Source organism: Cherax quadricarinatus, chromosome 91 (assembly GCF_038502225.1).
Source record: "Cherax quadricarinatus isolate ZL_2023a chromosome 91, ASM3850222v1, whole genome shotgun sequence".
NCBI classification, from domain to species: domain Eukaryota; kingdom Metazoa; phylum Arthropoda; class Malacostraca; order Decapoda; family Parastacidae; genus Cherax; species Cherax quadricarinatus.
Window position 1 is genome coordinate 15,094,623 of NC_091382.1, and position 24,741 is coordinate 15,119,363.

At 43.1% G+C, this 24,741-nt stretch overlaps 1 protein-coding gene across 1 annotated transcript in view; it reads right to left on the reverse strand.

Moving 5' to 3' along the window:
• The window catches only part of LOC128704840 (phosphatidylinositol phosphatase PTPRQ), a 166,697-nt gene that overhangs the window by 30,333 nt on the left and 111,623 nt on the right, over window positions 1–24,741 (reverse strand). Inside the window, exons 11-12 of the mRNA XM_070104419.1 lie at window positions 23,361–23,645; window positions 3,319–3,450 (exon numbers count right to left, since the gene is read on the reverse strand). Coding sequence (XP_069960520.1) covers window positions 3,319–3,450; window positions 23,361–23,645 — 417 coding nt within the window. The remainder of the gene's footprint in view (window positions 1–3,318; window positions 3,451–23,360; window positions 23,646–24,741) is intronic.

A 24,741-nucleotide genomic window follows, 5' to 3' on the forward strand; every position in this document is an offset into this window, starting at 1 on the left:
TATCCACGATCTGTGAAGGTAATATCCACGATCTGTGAAGGTAATATCCACGACCTGTGAAGGTAATATCCGCGATCTGTGAAGGTAATATCCACGACCTGTGAAGGTAATATCCACGACCTGTGAAGGTAATATCCAGGACCTGTGGAGGTAATATCAACGACCTGTGAAGGTAATATCCACGACCTGTGGAGGTAATATCCAAGACCTGTGAAGGTAATATCCATGACCTGTGGAGGTAATATCCACGACCTGTGAAGGTTATATCCACGAACTGTGGAGGTAATATCCAAGACCTGTGAAGGTAATATCCACGACCTGTGGAGGTAATATCCAAGACCTGTGAAGGTAATATCCATCACCTGTGGAGGTAATATCCACGACCTGTGAAGGTAATATCCACGATCTGTGAAGGTAATATCCACGACCTGTGAAGGTAATATCCACGACCTGTGAAGGTAATATCCACGAATTGTGAAGGTAATATCCACGATCTGTGAAGGTAATATCCACGACCTGTGAAGGTAATATCCACGATCTGTGAAGGTAATATCCACGACCTGTGAAGGTAATATCCACGACCTGTGAAGGTAATATCCACGATCTGTGAAGGTAATATCCACGACCTGTGAAAGTAATATCCACGATCTGTGAAGGTAATATCCACGACCTGTGAAGGTAATATCCACGACCTGTGAAGTTAATATTCACGACCTGTGAAGGAAATATCCACGACCTGTGAAGGTAATATCCACGATCTGTGAACGTAATATCCACGACCTGTGAAGGTAATATCCACGACCTGTTAAGGTAATATCCATGACCTGTGAAGGTAATATCCACGATCTGTGATGGTAATATCCACGACCTGTAGAGGTAATATCCACGACCTGTGAAGGTAATATGCACGATCTGTGAAGGTAATATCCACGATCTGTGAAGGTAATATCCACGACCTGTGAAGGTAATATCCACGACCTGTGAAGGTAATATCCACGACCTGTGAAGTTAAAATCCACGATCTGTGAAGGTAATATCCATGACCTGTGAAGGTAATATCCACGACCTGTGGAGGTAATATCCACGACCTGTGAAGGTAATATCCACGACCTGTGAAGGTAATTTCCACGACCTGTGAAGGTAATGTCCACGACCTGTGAAGGTAATATCCATGACCTGTGAAGGTAATATCCACGACCAGTGAAGGTAATATCCACGGTCTGTGAAGATAATATCCACGACCTCTAGAGTTAATATCCAGGACCTGTGAAGGTAATATCCACGACCTGTGAAGTTAAAATCCACGATCTGTGAAGGTAATATCCACGACCTGTGAAGGTAATATCCACGACCTGTGAAGGTAATATCCACGACCTGTGAAGGTAATATCCACGACCTTTGGAGGTAATATCCACGACCTGTGAAGGTAATATCCACGATCTGTGAAGGTAATATCCACGACCTGTGAAGGTAATATCCACGACCTTTGGAGGTAATATCCACGACCTGTGAAGGTAATATCCACGACCTGTGAAAGTAATATCCACGACCTGTGAAGGTAATATCCACGACCTGTGAAGGTAATATCCACGACCTGTGAAGGTAATATCCACGACCTGTGAAGGTAATGTCCACGACCTGTGAAGGTAATATCCACGACCTGTGAGGTAATATCCACGACCTGTGAAGGTAATATCCACGGTCTGTGAAGGTAATATCCACGACCTTTAGAGGTAATATCCACGACCTGTGAAGGTAATATCCACGATCTGTGAAGGTAATATCCAATACCTGTGAAAATAATATCCACGACCTGTGAAGGTAATATCCACGACCTTTAGAGGTAATATCCACGACCTGTGGAGGTAATATCCACGACCTGTGAAGGTAATATCCAATACCTGTGAAAATAATATCCACGACCTGTGAAGGTAATATCCACGACCTGTGAAGGTAATATCCACGACCTGTGGAGGTAATATCCACGACCTGTGAAGGTAATATCCACGACCTGTGAAGGTAATATCCACGACCTGTGAAGGTAATGTCCACGACCTGTGAAGGTAATATCCACGACCTGTGAAGGTAATATCCACGACCTGTGACGGTAATATCCACGGTCTGTGAAGGTAATATCCACGACCTTTAGAGGTAATATCCACGACCTGTGAAGGTAATATCCACGATCTGTGAAGGTAATATCCACGATCTGTGAAGGTAATATCCACGACCTGTGAAGGTAATATCAACGACCTGTGAAGGTAATATCAACGACCTGTGGAGGCAATATCCACGACCTGTGAAGGTAATATCCACGACCTGTGAAGGTAATATCCACGACCTGTAGAGGTAATATCCACGACCTGTAGAGGTAATATCCACGACCTGTGGAGGTAATATCCACGACCTGTGAAGGTAATATCCACGACCTGTGGAGGTAATATCCACGACCTGTGAAGGTAATATCCACGACCTGTGAAGGTAATGTCCACGACCTGTGAAGGTAATATCCACGACCTGTGGAGGTAATATCCACGACCTGTGAGGGTAATATCCACGACCTGTGAAGGTAATATCCACGATCTGTGAATGTAATATCCACGATCTGTGAAGGTAATATCCACGATCTGTGAAGGTAATATCCACGACCTGTGAAGGTAATATCCACGATCTGTGAAGGTAATATCCACGACATGTGAAGGTAATATCCACGATCTGTGAAGGTAATATCCACGATCTGTGAAGGTAATATCCACGACCTGTGAGGGTAATATCCACGTTCTGTGAAGTTAATATCCACAACCTCTGAAGGTAATATCCACGACCTGTGAAGGTAATATCCACGACCTGTGAAGGTAATATCCACGACCTGTGAAGGTAATATTCACGATCTGTGAAGGTAATATCAACGACCTGTGAAGGTAATATCCACGACCTGTGAAGGTAATATCCACGACCTGTGAAGGTAATATCCACGACCTGTGAAGGTAATATCCACGACGGTAAAACAACCCCAGCTGCTCTAATATAAACTTATCTATTAAATAGATATCTATTTGCTATTTGTTCTGGTACATATTTTTTTCTTAAATAACTGAACTAACCTATATTTGGTCGACCTTCTGAAGGTTAGTATTTTTTTTTAAATAAAAATCTATAATTTTTAGCAAGTTGAGCAAATTGCATTAGTTTACCTCAGCAAGAAGATTGCTAACCAAAACTGCAAAAATTCCTATAAAACTCAAAAACGCTATAAAGCGGTGAATGAAAGATCCCCCTTCTCCCCCCCCCGCCCCCACAGCAACAAAGATCACTTACTCTCTTTCTCAGCCCAAATTACGGTTGTTGTCCACTTTAAGAAATACTGGGAGACGGAACAGCCTTGTCCCTCCAGAGTCCAGTCGAGTCTCACTTGCTGGGAATTACTGAGAGTACATGATACTTCTGAAACTGAACAACATATCTTTAGTGCCGAATAGGTAAAAGTGGTCAATTAGCGAGAACTCGTTTAAAATTAAGTCCTTTCTAAAAATTTCTCTTATACACTTTTAAAGATATATTTTTTTCATTTAGTTTAATGTAAAAATTAATAATTTTGAACCTGGAGTTTTATCTGAAGAGAGTTCCAGGGGTCAACGCCCCCTTACCTTATTTTAACAAGGGCAATTTAATTTATCTTAATCCAACTAAATATATGTTAGATAAATGTACAATACTTCATCATTCCACCAATCACTCCTCTTTCCTCTTGCACCCACCCTCCTATAACCACAAACTTCTGCCCCACATTCTAATACTGCATTTTAAAAACTATTCCAACCCTCTTCAACCCCCCCCCCCACTACTCATACTTGCACCAGTCCGCCTTTTTGCCAATAGTTACTTATATCTCACCCGAACTTCATCCTAGCTTAGTTTATACACTTTCACCTCCCTCTTACTTGTTGTTGCCATTTTCCTCTTGTCCCATCTACCTCTTACTCTAATTGTAGCTACAACTAAATAATGGTCCGATATATCAGTTTTTTTTTTTTATATTTTATTTAAAACTCAGGTACAAAAAATATATGGGTACATAATCAATATGTAACAAGAAACAGGCAGTAAAACGATAATCTCGATATATCAGTTGCCCCTCTATAAACGTGTACATCCTGGAGCCTACCCATCAACCATTTATCCACCAATATATAATCTAACAAACTACTTTCATTACGTGCTATATTATACCTCATATACATATTTATCCTCTTTTTCATAAAATATGTATTACTTATTACCAAACCTCTTTCTACACATTTACCCCTGGCATCAGAAGTTTAACTATTACTCCCTCTACAACATTTTTACCCAATTTAGCATTGGGTAAAGTACTCTCACATGGTTCAAAACTCCCCATGCATTCACTCAACATTTCCCCAAATCTCTCTGTCTCTGTCTCTGTCTGTCTGTCTGTCTGTCTGTCTGTCTGTCTCTCTCTCTCTCTCTCTCTCTCTCTCTCTCTCTCTCTCTCTCTCTCTCTCTCTCTCTCTCTCTCTCTCTCTCTCTCTCGCTCTCGCTCTCTCTACTCTACACTTCTCACTTCTCCAGGTGCATAAACACTTACTATAACCCACTTTTCACATCCAACCCTTATTTTACTCCCAATAATACTTGAATTAATACATTTATATTCCCTCTTTTCCTGCCATAACTTATCCTTCAACATTATTGCTACTCCTTCCTTAGCTCTAACTATACTAGAAACCCCTGACCAAATCTCATTTATTTCTCTCCACAGAAGCTCTCTCACTCCCTTCAGCTTTGTTTCACTTAAAGCCAGAACATCCAGTATCTTCTCATTCTTAACATCCACAATCATCTCTTTCTTATCATTCACGCAACATCCACGCACATTCAGACTTCCCTCTTTAACGGTTTTCTTCATTTTCTTTTTAGTAGGCTATACAGCAAAAGGATATGATATGGAAAGCAATAAGAACAAGGACTATTAAGATAAAATCAAAGAAAACACAGATAAGTGTGCATACATAAAATTGTACATGTATGTGTAGTGTGACCTAAGTGTAAGTAGAAGTAGCAAGACGTACCTGTAATCTTGCATGTTTATGAGACAGACAAAAGACACCAGCAATCCTACCATCATGTAAAACAATCACAGTCTTTTGTTTTACACTCACTTGGCAGGAAGGTAGTACCTCCCTGGGTGGTTGCTGTCTACCAACCTACTACAATAGGACCATAGTACCTCCCTGGGTGGTTGTTGTCTATCAACCTACTACCACAGGACGGTAGTACCTCCCTGGGTGGTTGCTGTCTACCAACCTACTACCACACGACGGTAGTACCTCCCTGGGTGGTTGCTGTCTACCAACCTACTACCACAGGACGGTAGTACCTCCCTGGGTGGTTGCTGTCTACCAACCTACTACCACAGGACGGTAGTACCTCCCTGGGTGGTTGCTGTCTACCAACCTACTACCACAGGACGGTAGTACCTCCCTGGGTGGTGGCTGTCTACCAACCTACTACCACAGGACGGTAGAACCTCCCTGGTTGGTTGCTGTCTACCAACCTACTACCACAGGAGCCTAGTACCTCCCTGGTTGGTTGCTGTCTACCAACCTACTACCATAGGACCGTAGTACATCCCTAGGTGGTTGCTATGTACAAACCTACTACCATAGGACCGTAGTACCTCCCTGCATGGTTGTTGTCTATCAACCTACTACCATAGGACCGTAGTACCTCCCTGGGGGGTTGCTGTCCACCAACCTACTACCATAGGACCGAAGTACCTCCCTGGGTGGTTGCTGTCCACCAACCTACTACCATAGGACCGTAGTAACTCCCTGGGTGGTTGCTGTCTTCCAACCTACTACCATAGGACCGTACTACCTCCCTGGGTGGTTGCTGTCCACCAACCTACTACCATAGGACCGTAGTACCTCCCTGGGTAGTTGCTATCTACCAACCTACTACCATACGACTGTAGTACCTTCCTGGGAAATTGCTGTCTACCAACCTACTACCATAGGACCGTAGTACCTCCCTGGGTGGTTGTTGTCTACCAACCTACTACCATACGACCGTAGTACTTCCCTAGGAGGTTGCTATCTACCAACCTACTACCATAGGACCGTAGTACCTCCCTGCGTGGTTGCTGTCTACCAACCTACTACCATAGGACCGTAGTACCTCCCTGGGTGGTTGCTGTTTACCAACCTACTACCATAGGATCGTAGTACCTCCGTGGGTGGTTGCTGTCTACCAACCTACTACCATAGGACCGTAGTACCTCCCTGGGTGGTTGGTGTCTACCAACCTACTACCATAGGACCGTAGTACCTCCCTGCTTGGTTGCTATCTACCAACCTACTACCACAGGACCGTAGTACCTTCCTGGGTGGTTGCTGTCTACCAACCTACTACCATAGGACCGTAGTACCTTCCTGGGAGGTTCCTGTACACCAACCTACTACCATAGGACCGTAGTACCTCCCTGGGTGGTTGCTATCTACCAACCTACTACCATAGGACCGTAGTATCTTCCTGGGTGGTTGCTATCTACCAACCTACATCCATAGGACCGTAGTACCCCCCTGGGTGGTAGCTGTCTACCAACCTACTACCAAACGACCATAGTACCTCCCTGGGTGGTTGCTGTCTACCAACCTACTACCATAGGACCGTAGTACCTCCATGGGTGGTTGCTATTTACCAACCTACTACCATAGGACCGTAGTACCTTCCAGGGTGGTTGCTGTCTACCAATCTACTACCACAGGACCGTAGTACCTCCCTGGGTGGTTGCTGTCTACCAACCTACTACCATAGGACCATAGTACCTCCCTGGGTGGTTGTTGTCTATCAACCTACTACCACAGGACGGTAGTACCTCCCTGGGTGGTTGCTGTCTACCAACCTACTACCACACGACGGTAGTACCTCCCTGGGTGGTTGCTGTCTACCAACCTACTACCACAGGACGGTAGTACCTCCCTGGGTGGTTGCTGTCTACCAACCTACTACCACAGGACGGTAGTACCTCCCTGGGTGGTTGCTGTCTACCAACCTACTACCACAGGACGGTAGTACCTCCCTGGGTGGTGGCTGTCTACCAACCTACTACCACAGGACGGTAGAACCTCCCTGGTTGGTTGCTGTCTACCAACCTACTACCACAGGAGCCTAGTACCTCCCTGGTTGGTTGCTGTCTACCAACCTACTACCATAGGACCGTAGTACATCCCTAGGTGGTTGCTATGTACAAACCTACTACCATAGGACCGTAGTACCTCCCTGGGGGGTTGCTGTCCACCAACCTACTACCATAGGACCGAAGTACCTCCCTGGGTGGTTGCTGTCCACCAACCTACTACCATAGGACCGTAGTAACTCCCTGGGTGGTTGCTGTCTTCCAACCTACTACCATAGGACCGTACTACCTCCCTGGGTGGTTGCTGTCCACCAACCTACTACCATAGGACCGTAGTACCTCCCTGGGTAGTTGCTATCTACCAACCTACTACCATACGACCGTAGTACCTTCCTGGGTAATTGGTGTCTACCAACCTACTACCATAGGACCGTAGTACCTCCCTGGGTGGTTGTTGTCTACCAACCTACTACCATACGACCGTAGTACTTCCCTAGGAGGTTGCTATCTACCAACCTACTACCATAGGACCGTAGTACCTCCCTGCGTGGTTGCTGTCTACCAACCTACTACCATAGGACCGTAGTACCTCCCTGGGTGGTTGCTGTTTACCAACCTACTACCATAGGATCGTAGTACCTCCGTGGGTTGTTGCTGTCTACCAACCTACTACCATAGGACCGTAGTACCTCCCTGGGTGGTTGGTGTCTACCAACCTACTACCATAGGACCGTAGTACCTCCCTGCTTGGTTGCTATCTACCAACCTACTACCACAGGACCGTAGTACCTTCCTGGGTGGTTGCTGTCTACCAACCTACTACCATAGGACCGTAGTACCTTCCTGGGAGGTTCCTGTACACCAACCTACTACCATAGGACCGTAGTACCTCCCTGGGTGGTTGCTATCTACCAACCTACTACCATAGGACCGTAGTATCTTCCTGGGTGGTTGCTATCTACCAACCTACATCCATAGGACCGTAGTACCCCCCTGGGTGGTAGCTGTCTACCAACCTACTACCAAACGACCATAGTACCTCCCTGGGTGGTTGCTGTCTACCAACCTACTACCATAGGACCGTAGTACCTCCCTGGGTGGTTGCTATTTACCAACCTACTACCATAGGACCGTAGTACCTTCCAGGGTGGTTGCTGTCTACCAATCTACTACCACAGGACCGTAGTACCTCCCTGGGTGGTTGCTATCTACCATCCTACTACCATAGGACCGTAGTACCTTACTGGGTGGTTGCTGTCTACCAACCTACTACCATAGGACCGTAGTACCTCCCTGGGTGGTTGCTATCTACCAACATCCTACCACAGGACAGTAGTGCCTCCCTGGGTGGTTGGTGTCTACCAACATCCTACCACAGGTCGGAAATACCTCCCTGAGTGGTTGCTGTCTACCAACCTACTACCATAGGACGGTAGTACCTCCCTGAGGAGTTGCTGTCTACCAACATCCTACCACAGGGCGATAGTTCCTCCCTGGGTGGTTGCTATCTACCAACATCCTACCACAGGACGGTAGTACCTCCCTGGGTGGTTGCTGTCAACCAACCTACTACCATAGGACCGTAGTACCTCCCTGGGTGGTTGCTAGCTACCAACCTACTACCATAGGACCGTAGTACCTCACTGGGTGGTTGCTATCTACCAACCTACTACCATAGGACCGTAGTACCTTCCTGGGTGGTTGCTGTCTACCAACCTACTACCATAGGACCGTAGTACCTCCTTGGGTGGTTACTATCTACCAACCTACTACCATAGGACCGTAGTACCTTCCTGGGTGGTTGCTATCTACCAACCTACTACCATAGGACCGTAGTACCTCCCTGGGTGGTTGCTGTCTACGAACCTACTAAAAAACGACCATAGTACGTGCCTGGGTGGTTGCTGTCTACCAACCTACTACCATACGACCGTAGTTCCTCCCTGGGTGGTTGCTATTTACCAACCTACTACCATAGGACCGTAGTACCTTCCTGGGTGGTTGCTGTCTACCAACCTACTACCATAGGACCGTAGTACCTCCCTGGGTGGTTGCTATCTACCATCCTACTACCATAGGACCGTAGTACCTTCCTGGGTGGTTGCTGTCTACCAATCTACTACCATAGGACCGTAGTACCTCCCTGGGTGGTTGCTATCTACCAACATCCTTCCACAGGACGGTAGTGCCTCGCTGGGTGTTTGCTGTCTACCAACATCCTACCACTGGTCGGAAGTACCTCCCAGAGTGCTTGCTGTCTACCAACCTACTACCATAGGACGGTAGTACCTCCCTGAGTAGTTGCTGTCTACCAACATCCTACCACAGGGCGGTAGTTCCTCCCTGGGTGGTTGCTATCTACCAACATCCTAACAGAGGACGGTAGTACCTCCCTGGGTGGTTGCTGTCTACCAACCTACTACCATAGGACGGTAGTACCTCTCTGGGTGGTTGCTATCTACCAACATCGTACCACAAGACGGTAGTACCTCCCTGGGTGGTTGCTGTCTACCAACCTAATACCAAAGGACGGTCGTACCTCCCTGGGTGGAAGCTGTCTACCAACCTACTACCACAGGACGGTAGTAACTCCCTGGGCGGTAGCTGTCTACCAACATCCTACCACAGGACGGTAGTACCTCCCTGGGTGGTTGCTATTTACCAACATCCTACCACAGGACGGTAGTACCTTCCAGGGTGGTAGCTGTCTACCAACCTACTACCACAGGACGGTAATACCTCCCTGGGTGGTTGCTCTCTACCAACATCCTACCACAGGACGGTAGTACCTCCCTGGGTGGTAGCTGTCTACCAACATCCTACCACAGGACGGTAGTACCTGCATGGGTGGTAGTTGTCTACTAACCTACTACCACAGGACGGTAGTACCTCCCTGGGTGGTTGCTCACTACCACCACTTACCACAGGACGGTAGTACCTCCCTGGGTGGTTGCTGTCTACCAACATCCTACCACAGGACGGTAGTACCTCCCTGGGTGGTAGCTATCTACCAACCTACTACCACAGGACGGTAGTACCTCCCCTGGGTGGTTGCTGTCTTCCAACCTACTACGACAGGACGGTAGTACCTCCCTGAGTGGTTGCTCTCTACCAACATCCTACCACAGGACGGCAGTACCTCCCTGGGTGGTTGCTGTCTACCAAAATCCTACCACAGGACGGTAGTAACTCCCTTGGTGGTTGCTGTCTACAAACATCCTACCACAGAACGGTAGTACCTCCCTGGGTGGTTGCAATCTACCAACATCCTACAACAGGACGGTGGTACCTCCCTGGGTGGTTGCTATCTACCAACCTACTACCACAGGACGGTAGTACCTCCCCTGGGTGGTAGCTGTCTTCCAACCTACTACCACAGGACGGTATTACCTCCCTGGGTGGTTGCTCTCTACCAACATCCTAACACAGGACGGTAGTACTTCCCTAGGTGGTAGCTGTCTACCAATATCCTACCACAGGACGGTAGTACCTCCCTTGGTGGTTGCTGTCTACAAACATCCTACCACAGGACGGTAGTACATCCCTGGGTAGTTGCTATCTACCAACCTACTACCACATAACGGTAGTACCTCCCTGGGTGGTTGCTGTCTACCAACCTACTACCACAGGACGGTAGTACCTCCCTGGGTGGTTGCTATCTACCAACATCCTACAACAGGACGGTAGTACCTCCCTGGGTGGTTGCTATCTACCAACCTATTACCACAGGACGGAGGTACCTCCCTGGGTGGTTGCTGTCTACCAACATCCTACCACAGGACGGTAGTACCTCCCTGGGTGGTTGCTATCTACCAACCTACTACCACAGGACGGAAATACCTCCCTGGGTGGTTGCTGTCTACCAACATCCTACAGCAGGACGGTAGTACCTCCCTGGGTGGTTGCTATCTACCAACCTACTACCACAGAATGGTAGTACCTCCCTGGGTGGTGGCTATCTGCCAACCTACTACGACAGGACGGAAGTACATCCCTGGGTGGTTGCTGTCTACAAACATCCTACCACAGGACGGTAGTACCTTCCTGGGTGGTTGCTATCTACCAACCTACTACCACAGAATTAAATATATTGCCGGCAAAGAAAATATGTTGGCAGACTCTTTATCTAGTCTAATATTTTTATTTATTTAGGTTAGGATGTTATATTATTTGTGGTAACCCCTTTTCACGCTCTTTTTTTTTATCCCCTGGTGTGGGGTTTTTTTTAAGTGAAGGGATGCGGGCTACCGTCCGCCTGTATCTTGGACCTGTGCTAGCCTGACTGATTGCTGTGTCACTTTGAGTTTAGGGTTTGGCTTTTGGTCTCGAGAAAAGCTGAGCTCTATCTAAAAGTTGGATGGTGGAGAGGAAAGGCGGTCCCATTATTTTGTGCCATGGCGGCACGGTTACCACTGGGAGGTGGCAGCCTAATCCTGAGCCTTCTCGGGGTGGGCGTGTGGCATGCAAAGAGTACGTAACCTTTATTCGGTGCATGTACACACCCTCATTTACAGGCTATCTCCCCCAACAAGCGAACCAGGTTGCTAAGAGTTGATGATGGGGCCCCGTCGTTCAACTAGTGACTAGGTTCTAGCCAATTAGAAGATGGTTTTGGCAATCGCAGAGGTTATGTGGGTACCGCTCTCCTGTCTGCCCTTGTCATTCCCATTCTAGAGCTGGTTGAAGCATGGTCTGCTATCTTGTGGCTTCTATTTCTGCCTTGCTTACCGTGGAGTGGACTATACTTATCACTGTACATAGTGTACATATTGCTGTTCTAAATTGGTGAAGGATAATATAAGTCTAAACTTTTTCTGCTGTGTTTATTTTGCTTCCATTACACCCGGGATAACAGGCCATTTGGAATCCTGGGTTGTAATAATTCACTACAAGAATGTATTCAAAGTGTACGTAAGACTTGTTCTGAGAGGCGGTAGGATTCATTCAGTTATTCACTGGAAAACAACTGACTGATCTTAACGAAGGTAATTCATGGATTTGTAGCGCATCGTAGCAATGTAAAAACGTTAAATATTTTAAATTCAGTTTAATATTTAATAATTTTCTGGGTTTTAGATCAAATGCCCGAAATGGCTAAATGGAACAAGTCGTCTATGAGGGAAAACTTTGTAAATGAAGAATCACACTACACTGAATTTGTATCTATTTTCTATTGTATTCTATTGTGTAGGTAATGTACATTATTGTTCACCAGGATACAGCAGCGTTTTAGGCCAATCAAAAAAGGTTTTGTCAATTTATGCCACGGCAACCAGAACCAGCATAGGCCTACATAACATTGACCAGAACCAGCATAGACCTACATAACATTGACCAGAACCAGCATAGGCCTACATAACATTGACCAGAACCAGCATAGGCCTACAAAACATTGACCAGAACCAGCATAGGCCTTCATAACATTGACCAGAACCAGCACAGGCCTACAAAACATTGACCAGAACCAGCATAGGCCTACATAACATTGACCAGAACCAGCATAGGCCTATATAACATTGTCCAGAACCAGCATAGGCCTGCATAACATTGACTAGAACCAGCATAGGCCTACATAACATTGACCAGAACCAACATAGGCCTACATAACATTGACCAAAACCAGCATAGGCCTACATATCATTGACCAGAATCAGCATAGGCCTACATAACATTGACAAGAACCAGCATAGGCCTACATAACATTGACCAGAACCAGCATAGGCCTTCATAACATTGACCAGAACCATCATAGGCCTACATAACATTGACCAGAACCAGCATAGACCTACATAACATTGACCAGAACAAGCATAGGCCTACATAACATTGACCAGAAGCAGCATAGGCCTACATAACATTGACCAGAACCAGCATAGGCCTATATAACATTGGCCAGAACCAGCATAGGTCTACATAACATTGACCAGAACCAGCATAAGCCTACATAACATTGACCAGAACCAGAATAGGCCTAAATAACATTTACCAGAACCAGCATAGCCCTACATAACATTGACCAGAACCAGCATAGGCCTACAAAGCTTTGACCAGAAGCAGCATATGTTGAGAAATGGCATTACCAGCTAAGCTTAAACAGTGAAAACTTAACTTAAAGACAACTCATCGCCTGCACAGCCGCCCCTGCAGACGAGGTCTAGAAGCTGTCGAAACCATCTCACAACGGGCTGTCAAGAATTATAATTTGTAAGATTATAAATTACCCCTAGGGGGTGTTATGTCAGCATATTTCATTCACTGATGGCTGACAAAATACATACTTGTTTGGACTCAAAAGTCCACACCTTACTGCCGACTATAGGTTGATTACAAACTCCTTGCGACTCAAGAACTGCGCAGTCCCCCGTTCTACAAGAAATTCGTAACATACCTTGCTCTTGTAACGTGAGCTATGGTGTTTTTCACACCTTCGACAGGTATCGGTGACTTGATAGAAGCTGAAGTGTCCTTGGATGTCCACATCTTCCATAGTCTAGGAAATGCACACTGGTGCACTATGTTCCACAAGATTTGTCTTTAGTGTTCACAGTCTTATCACAAGAGAAGCTGATCACACTTCTCTTAAGTGTTTATTGTGTTTTGTGAGACACTTTGTTCACACTAACGCACAGATCGTTGTTCTTTGTTGGTTATCCTGGCGTCAGTGTCACTCTCAGTAGAGTCAAAGTAATCTGAAGACGCAACAGTGCCCCATGCCGTCACTGCCCCCTGCACAAAAAAAAGCTGACCTAGTACTTTTTGCTTCCTTGCCACTTCCTCGATGAAGCAAAGCAGAAGGTTTGATTCTTGCTGTCATAATCATAGAGAACAATGTCCACTATCTTTACTATGGTAACGAAGTAGGAATAGGATTTTCCTTAATTGTTATGCTAAAGTAAGAGATGTACTGTCTCTTATTAAAATACACTCTGCAACACTGGACTGCAAGGAGCAATGGTCGGTTGACCACAGGTCGCATACTCGTACGGCATCTGTGATCAATTACTCACTGTAGCAGTAAACAAGACGCTTGCCCCTTCTGAGAGGGCTGGGCCCCTTAGGGCTGAAAGGGGCTGAAGGGGGCTGATACCCCCCTCCTGGAGAAAATTTCTCCACACTGGGGGGCGGCGGCGGTTCGCTGCAGGTGAACTATTCATCACTTAACATTAATTTGATTTTCTCACTCGCTACCACTGCTGCTTGTCTTTTCTGAACAGCTTTAGTCTGTGTGGTTTCTGGAGAATCACTAATTTTGTTTTCAACACTGTGTAATTCTAACGGTACTATTTTATTTATTGTCTGCTTATTCACTACACCTTTGCTCAAACATCAACTGTCCTCATGATTCCATTTGCATCAGGATATATGGTCACAATTTTTCCAAGTGTTCATTGGGACCTCGGACCATCATTGTCAATAATCACTATGTCACCAGGTCTTAAGGACTTATGATTTTCAGGAACACTAGCTCCATAGAAGTGTTCTCTCAATGAGGTGAGATAGTCTTCTCGCCAAATTTTCTCCCAACGTTCAATCACTTTATTAAGGTGTTTGAATTTACGTCTGAGTTGCTCAGGTTCGAAATAAGTAGGATCCTCTATGATTTCTTCATCATTCATGGGAGGAACAGGTTCGAGCCTTCTGCCATGGAGTAAATGAGATGGATTTAACACTTCTAAATTGTCCAGATCATCGGTAACATAAGTTAGAGGTCTGTTGTTGACTCTATTTTCTATTTCAGTCACAACTGTATGGAATTCTTCTAAGTCTATTCTCTGACGATGAAGAGTCTTCCTTAAACAATGCTTTACAATGCCGATCATTCTTTCATAAAATCCGCCGTGCCATGGAGATTTAGGAGGAATGTATCTCCAACGGCATCTGCGTTGATTCAGCATCTGTTGTACTTCTGGTTGATCAAAGATCTTGCTTATATAAGCAGCACCAGCAACAAAGTTCGTTGCATTATCTGAAATCATCAGTCTGGGACATGCCCTTCTGGCTGCAAACCTTTTGAATAATTTGATAAAGGTTTCAGCAGACATGTCAATGGCTACTTCTAGATGTACTGCTCTAGTTGTAGCACAAGTGAACAAACAGATGTACACCTTGATGGGAACTTTGTCAACTGTTTTGGTTAAAATTATTGGTCCAGTGTAATCTACACCTGTCACTTCAAATGGAGTGATATGACAAACTCTTTCAGAGGGATATGGAGGTGAACCTGGATACTGACATACTCGCATATCGTAGTGACGACAAGTAATACAGTCCTTTATTTGTTTTTTCACACTTTGTCGACCTTGAGGTATCCAGTAGGATTGTCGTATATGACAAAGTGTGTCAGCTACCCCACCATGTAACACGTTACTCTGGGCGTTCTGCACAATCAGTTTTGTTAGCCAATGATTCTTGGGGATCAATATTGGATGTATGGCTTCTTTAGGTAGTGAAGAATTATGAATTCTTCCTCGACATCTTATAATCTTTTCTGAGTCGAGATAAAGTCCTAAAGAATTAATCATAACAGGTTTCTTTGGGGATTTATCTTGTGTTTCTAGAAATTTATATTCTGTAGAGAAAACATCTTTCTGTATTAGTTTCACCCAGTATTTAATGGGTTCAAGATATTCATAATCAGGTTTTATTCCTTTAATGAATTTAAAGACAAGAGCTGTAACTCTTAAGAGTTTACCCAAAGATGAGTATTTAGATCCATCAATGACTATTTCTGTTGTGTCTGCAGTATTTACACAACTTATTTCTGCTGTATTCAAGCAGACTGTTTCTTCTGGCATAATGTGAGCCTTTTGCTGAGGCCAGTTATTTTCATTAGAGAGCCAGTTCGGTCCGTGGAGCCATAATTTATTATCCACAAATTTCTTGAGTGGGACACCACGTGACAACATGTCAGCTGGATTCTCTTGGGTAGAGACGTGAAGAAAGAGATAATCTCTCTGCATCTCTTTTATTTCTGCTACTCTGTACTGTACATAGACCAACTTACTCTTATTATTTCTTAACCATTGGAGAACTGTCTCATTATCACTCCAGATCACGGTTTTTTTCAATAGTGAGATGATCAAGTACTTTGTTGAGATAGACAGCTAATTTTGTACCTACATAGAGTGCTGTCAGTTCCAATTGTGGTACTGTTCTGACCTTTCAGGGTGCTACCCTGGCCTTTGAAGTAATTAGTGTACTTCCTTCAGCATTACTCATGTAAGCTACAGCGCCATAACCTCTGGTTGACGCATCACAGAACACATGTAATGTGCACTTGTTTCCCTCTTGACCTATTTGTCTGGGAAATTTAATTTGATGAAGTTGTTTAAACTCCTTGAATATTTCATCCCATGCTTGACTCATTTCTAGAGGCAAGTTCTCATCCCATCCTATTTTGAGCTTCCATGCTTCTTGCATAAGCATTTTACCCTTTATGGTAATTGGTGAGACGAGTCCTAGAGGATCAAAACATTGTGATACCTCTGACAGTAAACTACGTTTAGTGAGTGTGCTGCATGGTTTATTGTTTATCCCTTTGAGACTCAAAGTATCTTCCTGTGTGTTCCAATTAAGTCCCAGCATATTGTTGCAATCAGGAATTTCAGCTTCAGCGAAATCTTCTTTGATAAGTTCCCTTAATTGCTTTGAATTTGTATTCCACATCCTTAGAGGCATATTTGCTTCTTTCATCTCCTTGTTAGCTTCTCTGTATAAGGATTTCAAATTCTCCTCTTTATTCACAGTACCTTGAAGATTGTCCACATAGAAACTTTTCTTTAAGATTTCTTTGAAGGGACTTTCAGATTTCTTCAAATGTGTATTTAGAGTAGCTTCTAGTAAGAATGGAGAGGATGTTGCACCAAATAATACTGATTTGAAACGATAAGTTTTCACAGGACTTTGAGGATCATGTGGATTTTCAGGCCACAAGAATCGAGTATAATCTCTATCTATTTCTTGTAGTCCTACTCTTAAGAAAGCTTTGGAAATATCAGCCGTGTAGGCATATGGGTTTGTGCGAAATTTCATAAGCACGTCTCCAAGCTTCTCAGTTAGTGAGGGTCCGGTCATCAGACAGTCATTAAGACTTGCTACATCTTTATTTGCATGTGCGCTGCAATTATATACAACACGTAGTGGAGTGGTTTCAGAATCTTTTCTGACTCCATGGTGCGGGAGATAATGAGCTTCAGTCTTCAACTTATCTTCGACTATTTCCTCAATGAATTTATTGTCCAACTGTTCTTGTATGATATTATCATAGACAGTCAGTAGCTCTGGATTCTTCCTGAGCTCATGTATTTGTGCTTTCATTTGTCCGAAAGCCATGCGATAATTGCTAGGCAGATGTGGTGGATTTAATTTCCATGGTAACCTAACCCAATACTGTCCATCTTTATATTTGACAGTGTCCAAATATTGGTTATAAGTCTGAGACTCTTGTGGGCTTGGTTTATTTACATCAATACCTATCGTATCTAAATCCCACAACTTATCAACTGGTTCATTCATTTCTTCCAGTAATGATAATTTTTGCTGTGGTACATGATCAGCGGTTATTCTCGTAACTAGTACATTTTCCACTGAATCAATATCAGCTTCTTTCCCACTTTGAGAGGGAATGGGACCACATATCATGTGGCCTCCTGCTGTTTTAGCAAGTGAACATCATGTTTACTTACTATATTTTGCACAAAACAGTGATAATAATCACTTCCAATGATTAAATTAATTGGACTAATAGTGTCCGTCTGTATGTCAGGACAGGCTAACATGACCTTAGCTGCTTTCAGTGCTGCAACTGTTTCTTTTAATCCCTGGATCTGCACAGACTTAGGCAAATCATCTACTACCACAGCTTCTACTGTCTTTTTCGTGTTTCCTAGACCAACAGTGATTCTGGCTAGGTCATATGTCTGTTTACCAGAATTGTGCAAAAAACCAGCTATATATAACTGTATTTTGGCATAGGGTTGTTTATTCAGTTTCTGCAACACTGTTCTTCTTATGAAGGACCTTTGTGAGCCTTGATCAAATAGTGTTAGCACATTGGTTTTGTGTAATTTATTAGATAACTCAACTCGAGCTATCGGGAGAGCAGTGGCTTTAAACTTATCTCTCACATTTAATGCTGTTGCTTGTTGACTTCCTGATTCTGTGGAAGTCTTCTGCTGTTCAGCAAAAGTATTTGGGCATAATGCTGTATGATGCATACCCTGGCATTTAAAACACTTCTTCAGTGAGCATTTACCTCCCTTGTGTTCACCTAAACACTTGATGCACCTTTTCAGCTGATGAACACGTTGTTTACGTGCCTCCATTGATGTGTATTGAATACAATACTGTGCCCAATGTGTTCCATCACAAAGTACACATTTTGGAGTACGTTATGTATGACAGTTTGTTTACTGTCTGTTGTATTCACAGCTTGATAAATGCCTATATGGGATTTCCCATTCTGTGTTTTAGTGGGAGTAGGTATACTCTTTTTATACTGAGTAGAAGGTTTGTTATCCACGGGATTTGTGGATTTTTCATCTTGTCTCATTGCTTGCATGCATGAAACTATTGTTTGTAAACCATTGCTAATTTCCTCACAAGTGAAATAGCGTTTATTGAACATAATGTTTAATCGTTCAATAGTTTGTGGTGACAACTTATCTTGTACAATACCACTGATAAACCAATCACATTGTCTTAGGTCATATTTAGCACCTAGAGATCTAAGACTATTGTCTAATGTGATTTTAAATGCTTGTAAGTCTGAAAAACAATGTTTGGGTGGCTTCAAGCTTGATATTAAGACTGCAGGTCTAACTCTGGCCTTGTCAGCATCAAAGTAATTGTCTGCTAAGACACGTAAGGCTATTTGATAATTGCCTTTGACCACCGGAAATGACTTAATCAGTTCATAGGGTTCTCCCTTCACGAGACATTTAAGATAATTGAACTTACGAATCTCATCTATGTCAGTTCGTGAATTTACTATGGATTGAAAACCACTAATGAATTCTTCATAATTATGACCTTGGAAAATAGGTAATGACAATGTAGGTAAGCTTGGTAATGGGACACTTGTTGTTACAGGTGTAACAGGTGTTTGACCACTAGTTACAGTAGGTCTCTGTGACAGAGTTTTGCGGCAGATAGCCTGTACTCCTGTCCACCTTAATTGTTGATTACTAAAAGTTTCCAAAACATTTTTAATTTCATCCTCAGACTGATCTGATTCAAGAAATTTATTTTCATAATGTGTATAGTCTGAATTAATTATTTCCAGACGTTGTGTAAATAATTCGAATTTGACCTCAAGATCATCAAAATCTATGTTTGTATCTTGAGTTAATCCTATACAGACTGAAATTAGATTTTCTAATTGTGTAATCTTAGTCTGTAAAGACTGAAACTGAGTTTTCAAACAAGCCATTTTAATGGTATACTGAAAATTCTAGCACCACACTTAGAGTGTTTAAAAAACACTGTACTGCTATAAACAGCTGAGTTTTTGTTATGCTTAAGTCAGCAATAATCGAGTCAGACACTACTGAACCACTAAGCTTAACCTCAGGGTCAATGACAATGAAGGGTACACAGTACATGTGGCTGGTGTTTATGGCTTGAGTTTGCTGTGTCAGCCTGACCACGATGATTAATCGTAAATAACGATGTTATACACTTCATTCACTATACACTATAAATGTCACTGTATAACTGTAAATCACACATGAATATTACTTATACATATATAAATGTCACTGTTAATATATATTTGAAAGCTTACATTTTATATATAAGCTCCTTTAATATAACAGGTAGATCTATAAGAAACAAACTTTAACACAATCTTGTCTCTTAATTTCTGTCTATAAACATTATAAACACTATGTGTATATATACACTCAGACAAACCGAACATCACTTGGGTTGTTGTCTTTGTCAGCGATTTTCGAGATTGGAGCAGTGGTTGTGGAGGGTGCCATCCCCCGTTTTCTTGTTGGGAGAGTCACCCAGCTCCCGTTTTCTTTTGGCTGCCCATTCTCTGTGATTGAGTCTGGAGGGACTCATTTATACTGATTTATATTGTAAAACACTAGTTTTACATCTTTTTTCGAAGGACCTTGGTTCGTAGGTTATTTGTACACTGTAGTACAACATATCTGGACCACAGTGTGGCCTTTATCCGGTTCGAGCACGACCATTTTTGTTGAGAAATGGCATTACCAGCTAAGCTTAAACAGTGAAAACTTAACTTAAAGACAACTCATCGCCTGCACAGCCGCCCCTGCAGACGAGGTCTAGAAGCTGTCGAAACCATCTCACAATGGGCTGTCAAGAATTATAATTTGTAAGATTATAAATTACCCCTAGGGGGTGTTATGTCAGCATATTTCATTAACTGATGGCTGACAAAATACATACTTGTTTGGTCTCAAAAGTCCACACCTTACTGCCGACTATAGGTTGATTACAAACTCCTTGCAACTCAAGAACTGCGCAGTCCCCCGTTCTACAAGAAATTCGTAACATACCTTGCTCTTTTAACGTGAGCTATGGTGTTCTTCACACCTTCGAGAGGTATCGGTGACTTGATAGAAGCTGAAGTGTCCTTGGATGTCCACGTCTTCCATAGTCTAGGAAAAGCACACTGGTACACTATGTTCCACAAGATTTGTCTTTATTGTTCACAATCTTATCACAAGAGAAGCTGATCACACTTCTCTTAAGTGTTTATTGTGTTTTGTGAGACACTTTGTTCACACTAACGCACAGATCGTTGTTCTTTGTTAGTTATCCTGGCGTCAGTGTCACTCTCAGTAGAGTCAAAGTAATCTGAAGACGCCACAGCGCCCCATGCCGTCACTGCCCCTTGCACAAAAAAAAGCTGACCTAGTACTTTTTGCTTCCTTGCCACTTCCTCGATGAAGCAAAGCAGAAGGTTTGATTCTTGCTGTCTTAAGCATAGACAACAATGTCCACTATCTTTACTATGGTAACGAAGTGGGAGCAGGATTTTCCTTAATTGTCCTGCTAAAGTAAGAGATGTACTGTCTCTTATTAAAATACACTCTGCAACACTGGACTGCAAGGAGCAATGGTCGGTTGACCGCAGGACACATACTCGTACGGCATCTGTGATCAATTACTCACTGTAGCAGTAAACAAGATGCTTGCCCCTTCTGAGAGGGCTGGGCCACTCAGGGCTGAAAGGGGCTGAAGGGGGCTGATACCCCCCTCCTGGAGAAAATTTTTCCACAGCATAGGCCTACATAACATTGACCAGAACCAGCATAGGCCTTCATAACATTTACCAGAACCAGCATAGGCCTACATAACATTGACCAGAACCAGCATAAGCCTACATAACATTGACAAGAACCAGCATAGGCCTACATAACATTGACCAGAACCAGCATAGGCCTACATAACATTGACCAGAACCAGCATAGGCCTAAGTAACATTTACCAGAACCAGCATAGGCCTTCATAACATTGACCAGAACCAGCATAGGTCTACATAACATTGACCAGAACCAGCATAGGCCTACATAACATTGACCAGAACCAGCATAGGCCTACATAACATTTACCAGAACCAGCACAGCCCTACATAACATTGACCAGAAGCAGCATAGGCCTACATAACATTGACCAGAAGCAGCATAGGCCTACATAACATAGACCAGAACCAGTATAGGCCTAATAACATCTACCAGAACCAGCATAGGCCTACATAACGTTGACCAGAACCAGCACAGGCCTACATAACATTGACCAGAACCAGCATGGGCCTACATAACATTGACCAGAACCAGAATAGGCCTACATAACATTGACCAGAACCAGCATAGGCCTACATAACATTGACCAGAACCAGCATAGGCCTACATAACATTGACCAGAACCAGCATAGGCCTACATAACATTGACCAGAACCAGCATAGGCCTAAGTAACATTTACCAGAACCAGCATAGGCCTTCATAACATTCACCAGAACCAGCATAGGTCTACATAACATTGACCAGAACCAGCATAGGCCTGTTTAACATTGATCAGAACCAGCATAGGCCTACATAACATTTACCAGAACCAGCATAGCCCTACATAACATTGACCAGAACCAGCATAGGCCTACATAACATTGACCAGAAGCAGCATAGGCCTACATAACATTGACCAGAACCAGCATAGGCCTACATAACATCTACCAGAACCAGCATAGGCCTACATAACATTGACCAGAACCAGCGTAGGCCTACATAACATTTACCAGAACCAGCATAGCCCTACATAATGTTGACCAGAACCAGCATAGGCCTACATAACATTGACCAGAAGCAGCATAGGCCTACATAACATTGACCAGAACCAGCATAGGCCTACATAACATCTACCAGAACCAGCATTGGCCTACATAACATTGACCAGAACCAGCATAGGCCTACATAACATTGACCAGAACCAGCACAGGCCTACATATCATTGACCAGAACCAGCATTGGCCTACATAACATTGACCAGAACCAGCATAGGCCTACATAACTTTGACCAGAACCAGCATAGGCCTACATAACATTGACCAGAACCAGCATAGGCCTACATAACATTGACCAGAAGGCGCCCGCATATGTTATTTTTTGCATGAAATTTTTCGTATTTACAGCACACAGCGTCAAAAAAACAATAAGTTGACCAGAAGACATTTTCAAGATTGAAGAGAAATGTATAAATATTGGTAAAATTACCGACAATATGTTAGGTATAAGCACACATGTACAACTAATGTGACATATTATTGTGGCAACGTTTCGCTCTCCAGGAACTTTGTCAAGCTGTTACTCCTGGAGCTTGATGAAGCTCCTGGAGCTTCATGAAGCTCCTGGAGCTTGACAAAGCTCCTGGAGAGCGAGACGTTGCCACAATAAAATGTCACATTAGTTGTACTTGTGTCATTATACTTAATATATTGAATAGAATTCTCTAGAGGAAGCTGAGAATGATGAAGATCTGTAATATTTAATGGGATATTTAATGATCATAAATTAATTGAAGTATGAAATTATATGTCATTTTATCAACACGAAGTGAAAGTCAAAATGTCGTGGATGCAGCAAATCACATGGCACCAGGAGAACATTTTCCAGTTCCTTTAAAAATATACCTGGCATCCGCACCATTAACCTGACAACAATGACTTACGTTCATTTGGGATGGAAGCTTGTTTTTCTTCAGATTTATTTCCCCACTTTCCTATAGATGTCTCTGCCCTTACAGTGACAGTGTAGGTCTCACATCGACTTAAACCAAGTATTGTATAGGAATTTGCTGTTCCATCCAGCTGAGAGTCGTCAGGGTGTCCGGCTGTGTCCTCCCAGAACACTTGGTAGTGACCAATGATGCCATTCTCGATCCTGGGATGATCCCAACTGACCAACAATGACGTGTGATTAACTAGTAGATCCTTCAAAACAGGAGGTCCAGGAGCTGTGAAAAACAAAGAAAAACACAGTGATAGACAATTATATATAATACATAAATCCGGCAGTATATACCTGAAATCTAAATACCATTCTTGTCAATATATATATATATATATATATATATATATATATATATATATATATATATATATATATATATATATATATATATATATATATATATATATATATATATATATATATATATATATATATATATATATATATATATATATATATATATATATATATATATATATATATATATATATATATATATATATATATATATATACATATATATATGTCGTGTTGAATAATTACTTGTATGATAAGTAAGCTACTTTCACGAAACAGTGACATGCATTGTGAGTTCTTAGTGACACCCTTTTATACATAAATATTGCGTTCACTTTGCAGGCAACTGTGAGGCCAGAAGTTTGCAGAAAGTTGTTGGATTCTCCATACAAGACTTGGCTTCCTTGTGCGGAAAATTTTGAATTCCTACGTAACAGTGACCTCCACAGGGTCTACATGACCAAAGAGCACTGAGACCATTTTAATTCTCTTTCTGTCAGTTGGGGAGAATAGGGGGTTTACAGCTCTTTCCCACGATACTATGTTGCCTTGCGCTAATTCACTTGACTAGCAGGTTGCCCATACAATGTCAAAAATAAGATTTATCTGTTACAAGATCGCAAAACATTGAATGTCGTGGTGACTGATGTTCTGATTTATTGGGAGTGACTAATTAGCTCTCATTACTGGCAGCTGTAGGCAATGTTGATGGGTGAACAGCTTGTAGAAGCCGAGCTGTGTTTGAAAGCCTCAGAGATCAGTTGTCTAAAAGGAACAAAATGGAGCAGATATGGCCAGATGTAATTCCTCAATCAGGGAGCCCAAATTACTTCATGCTGCTACCTGAATGTATTCACTGAGGGAAGACTCTTCACCCTCTTTCGTGTGAGCTAAATGTCTCTCTGGGTTAAGGAGCTAAGGACCAGGACTTATTTATTTATTCAAAGGACACTCTTGAGAGTAGACTGTGATGAGTATAAGGTCAGCACCTGTGCTAAGTGAGTGTCGACTCTAATGATCGA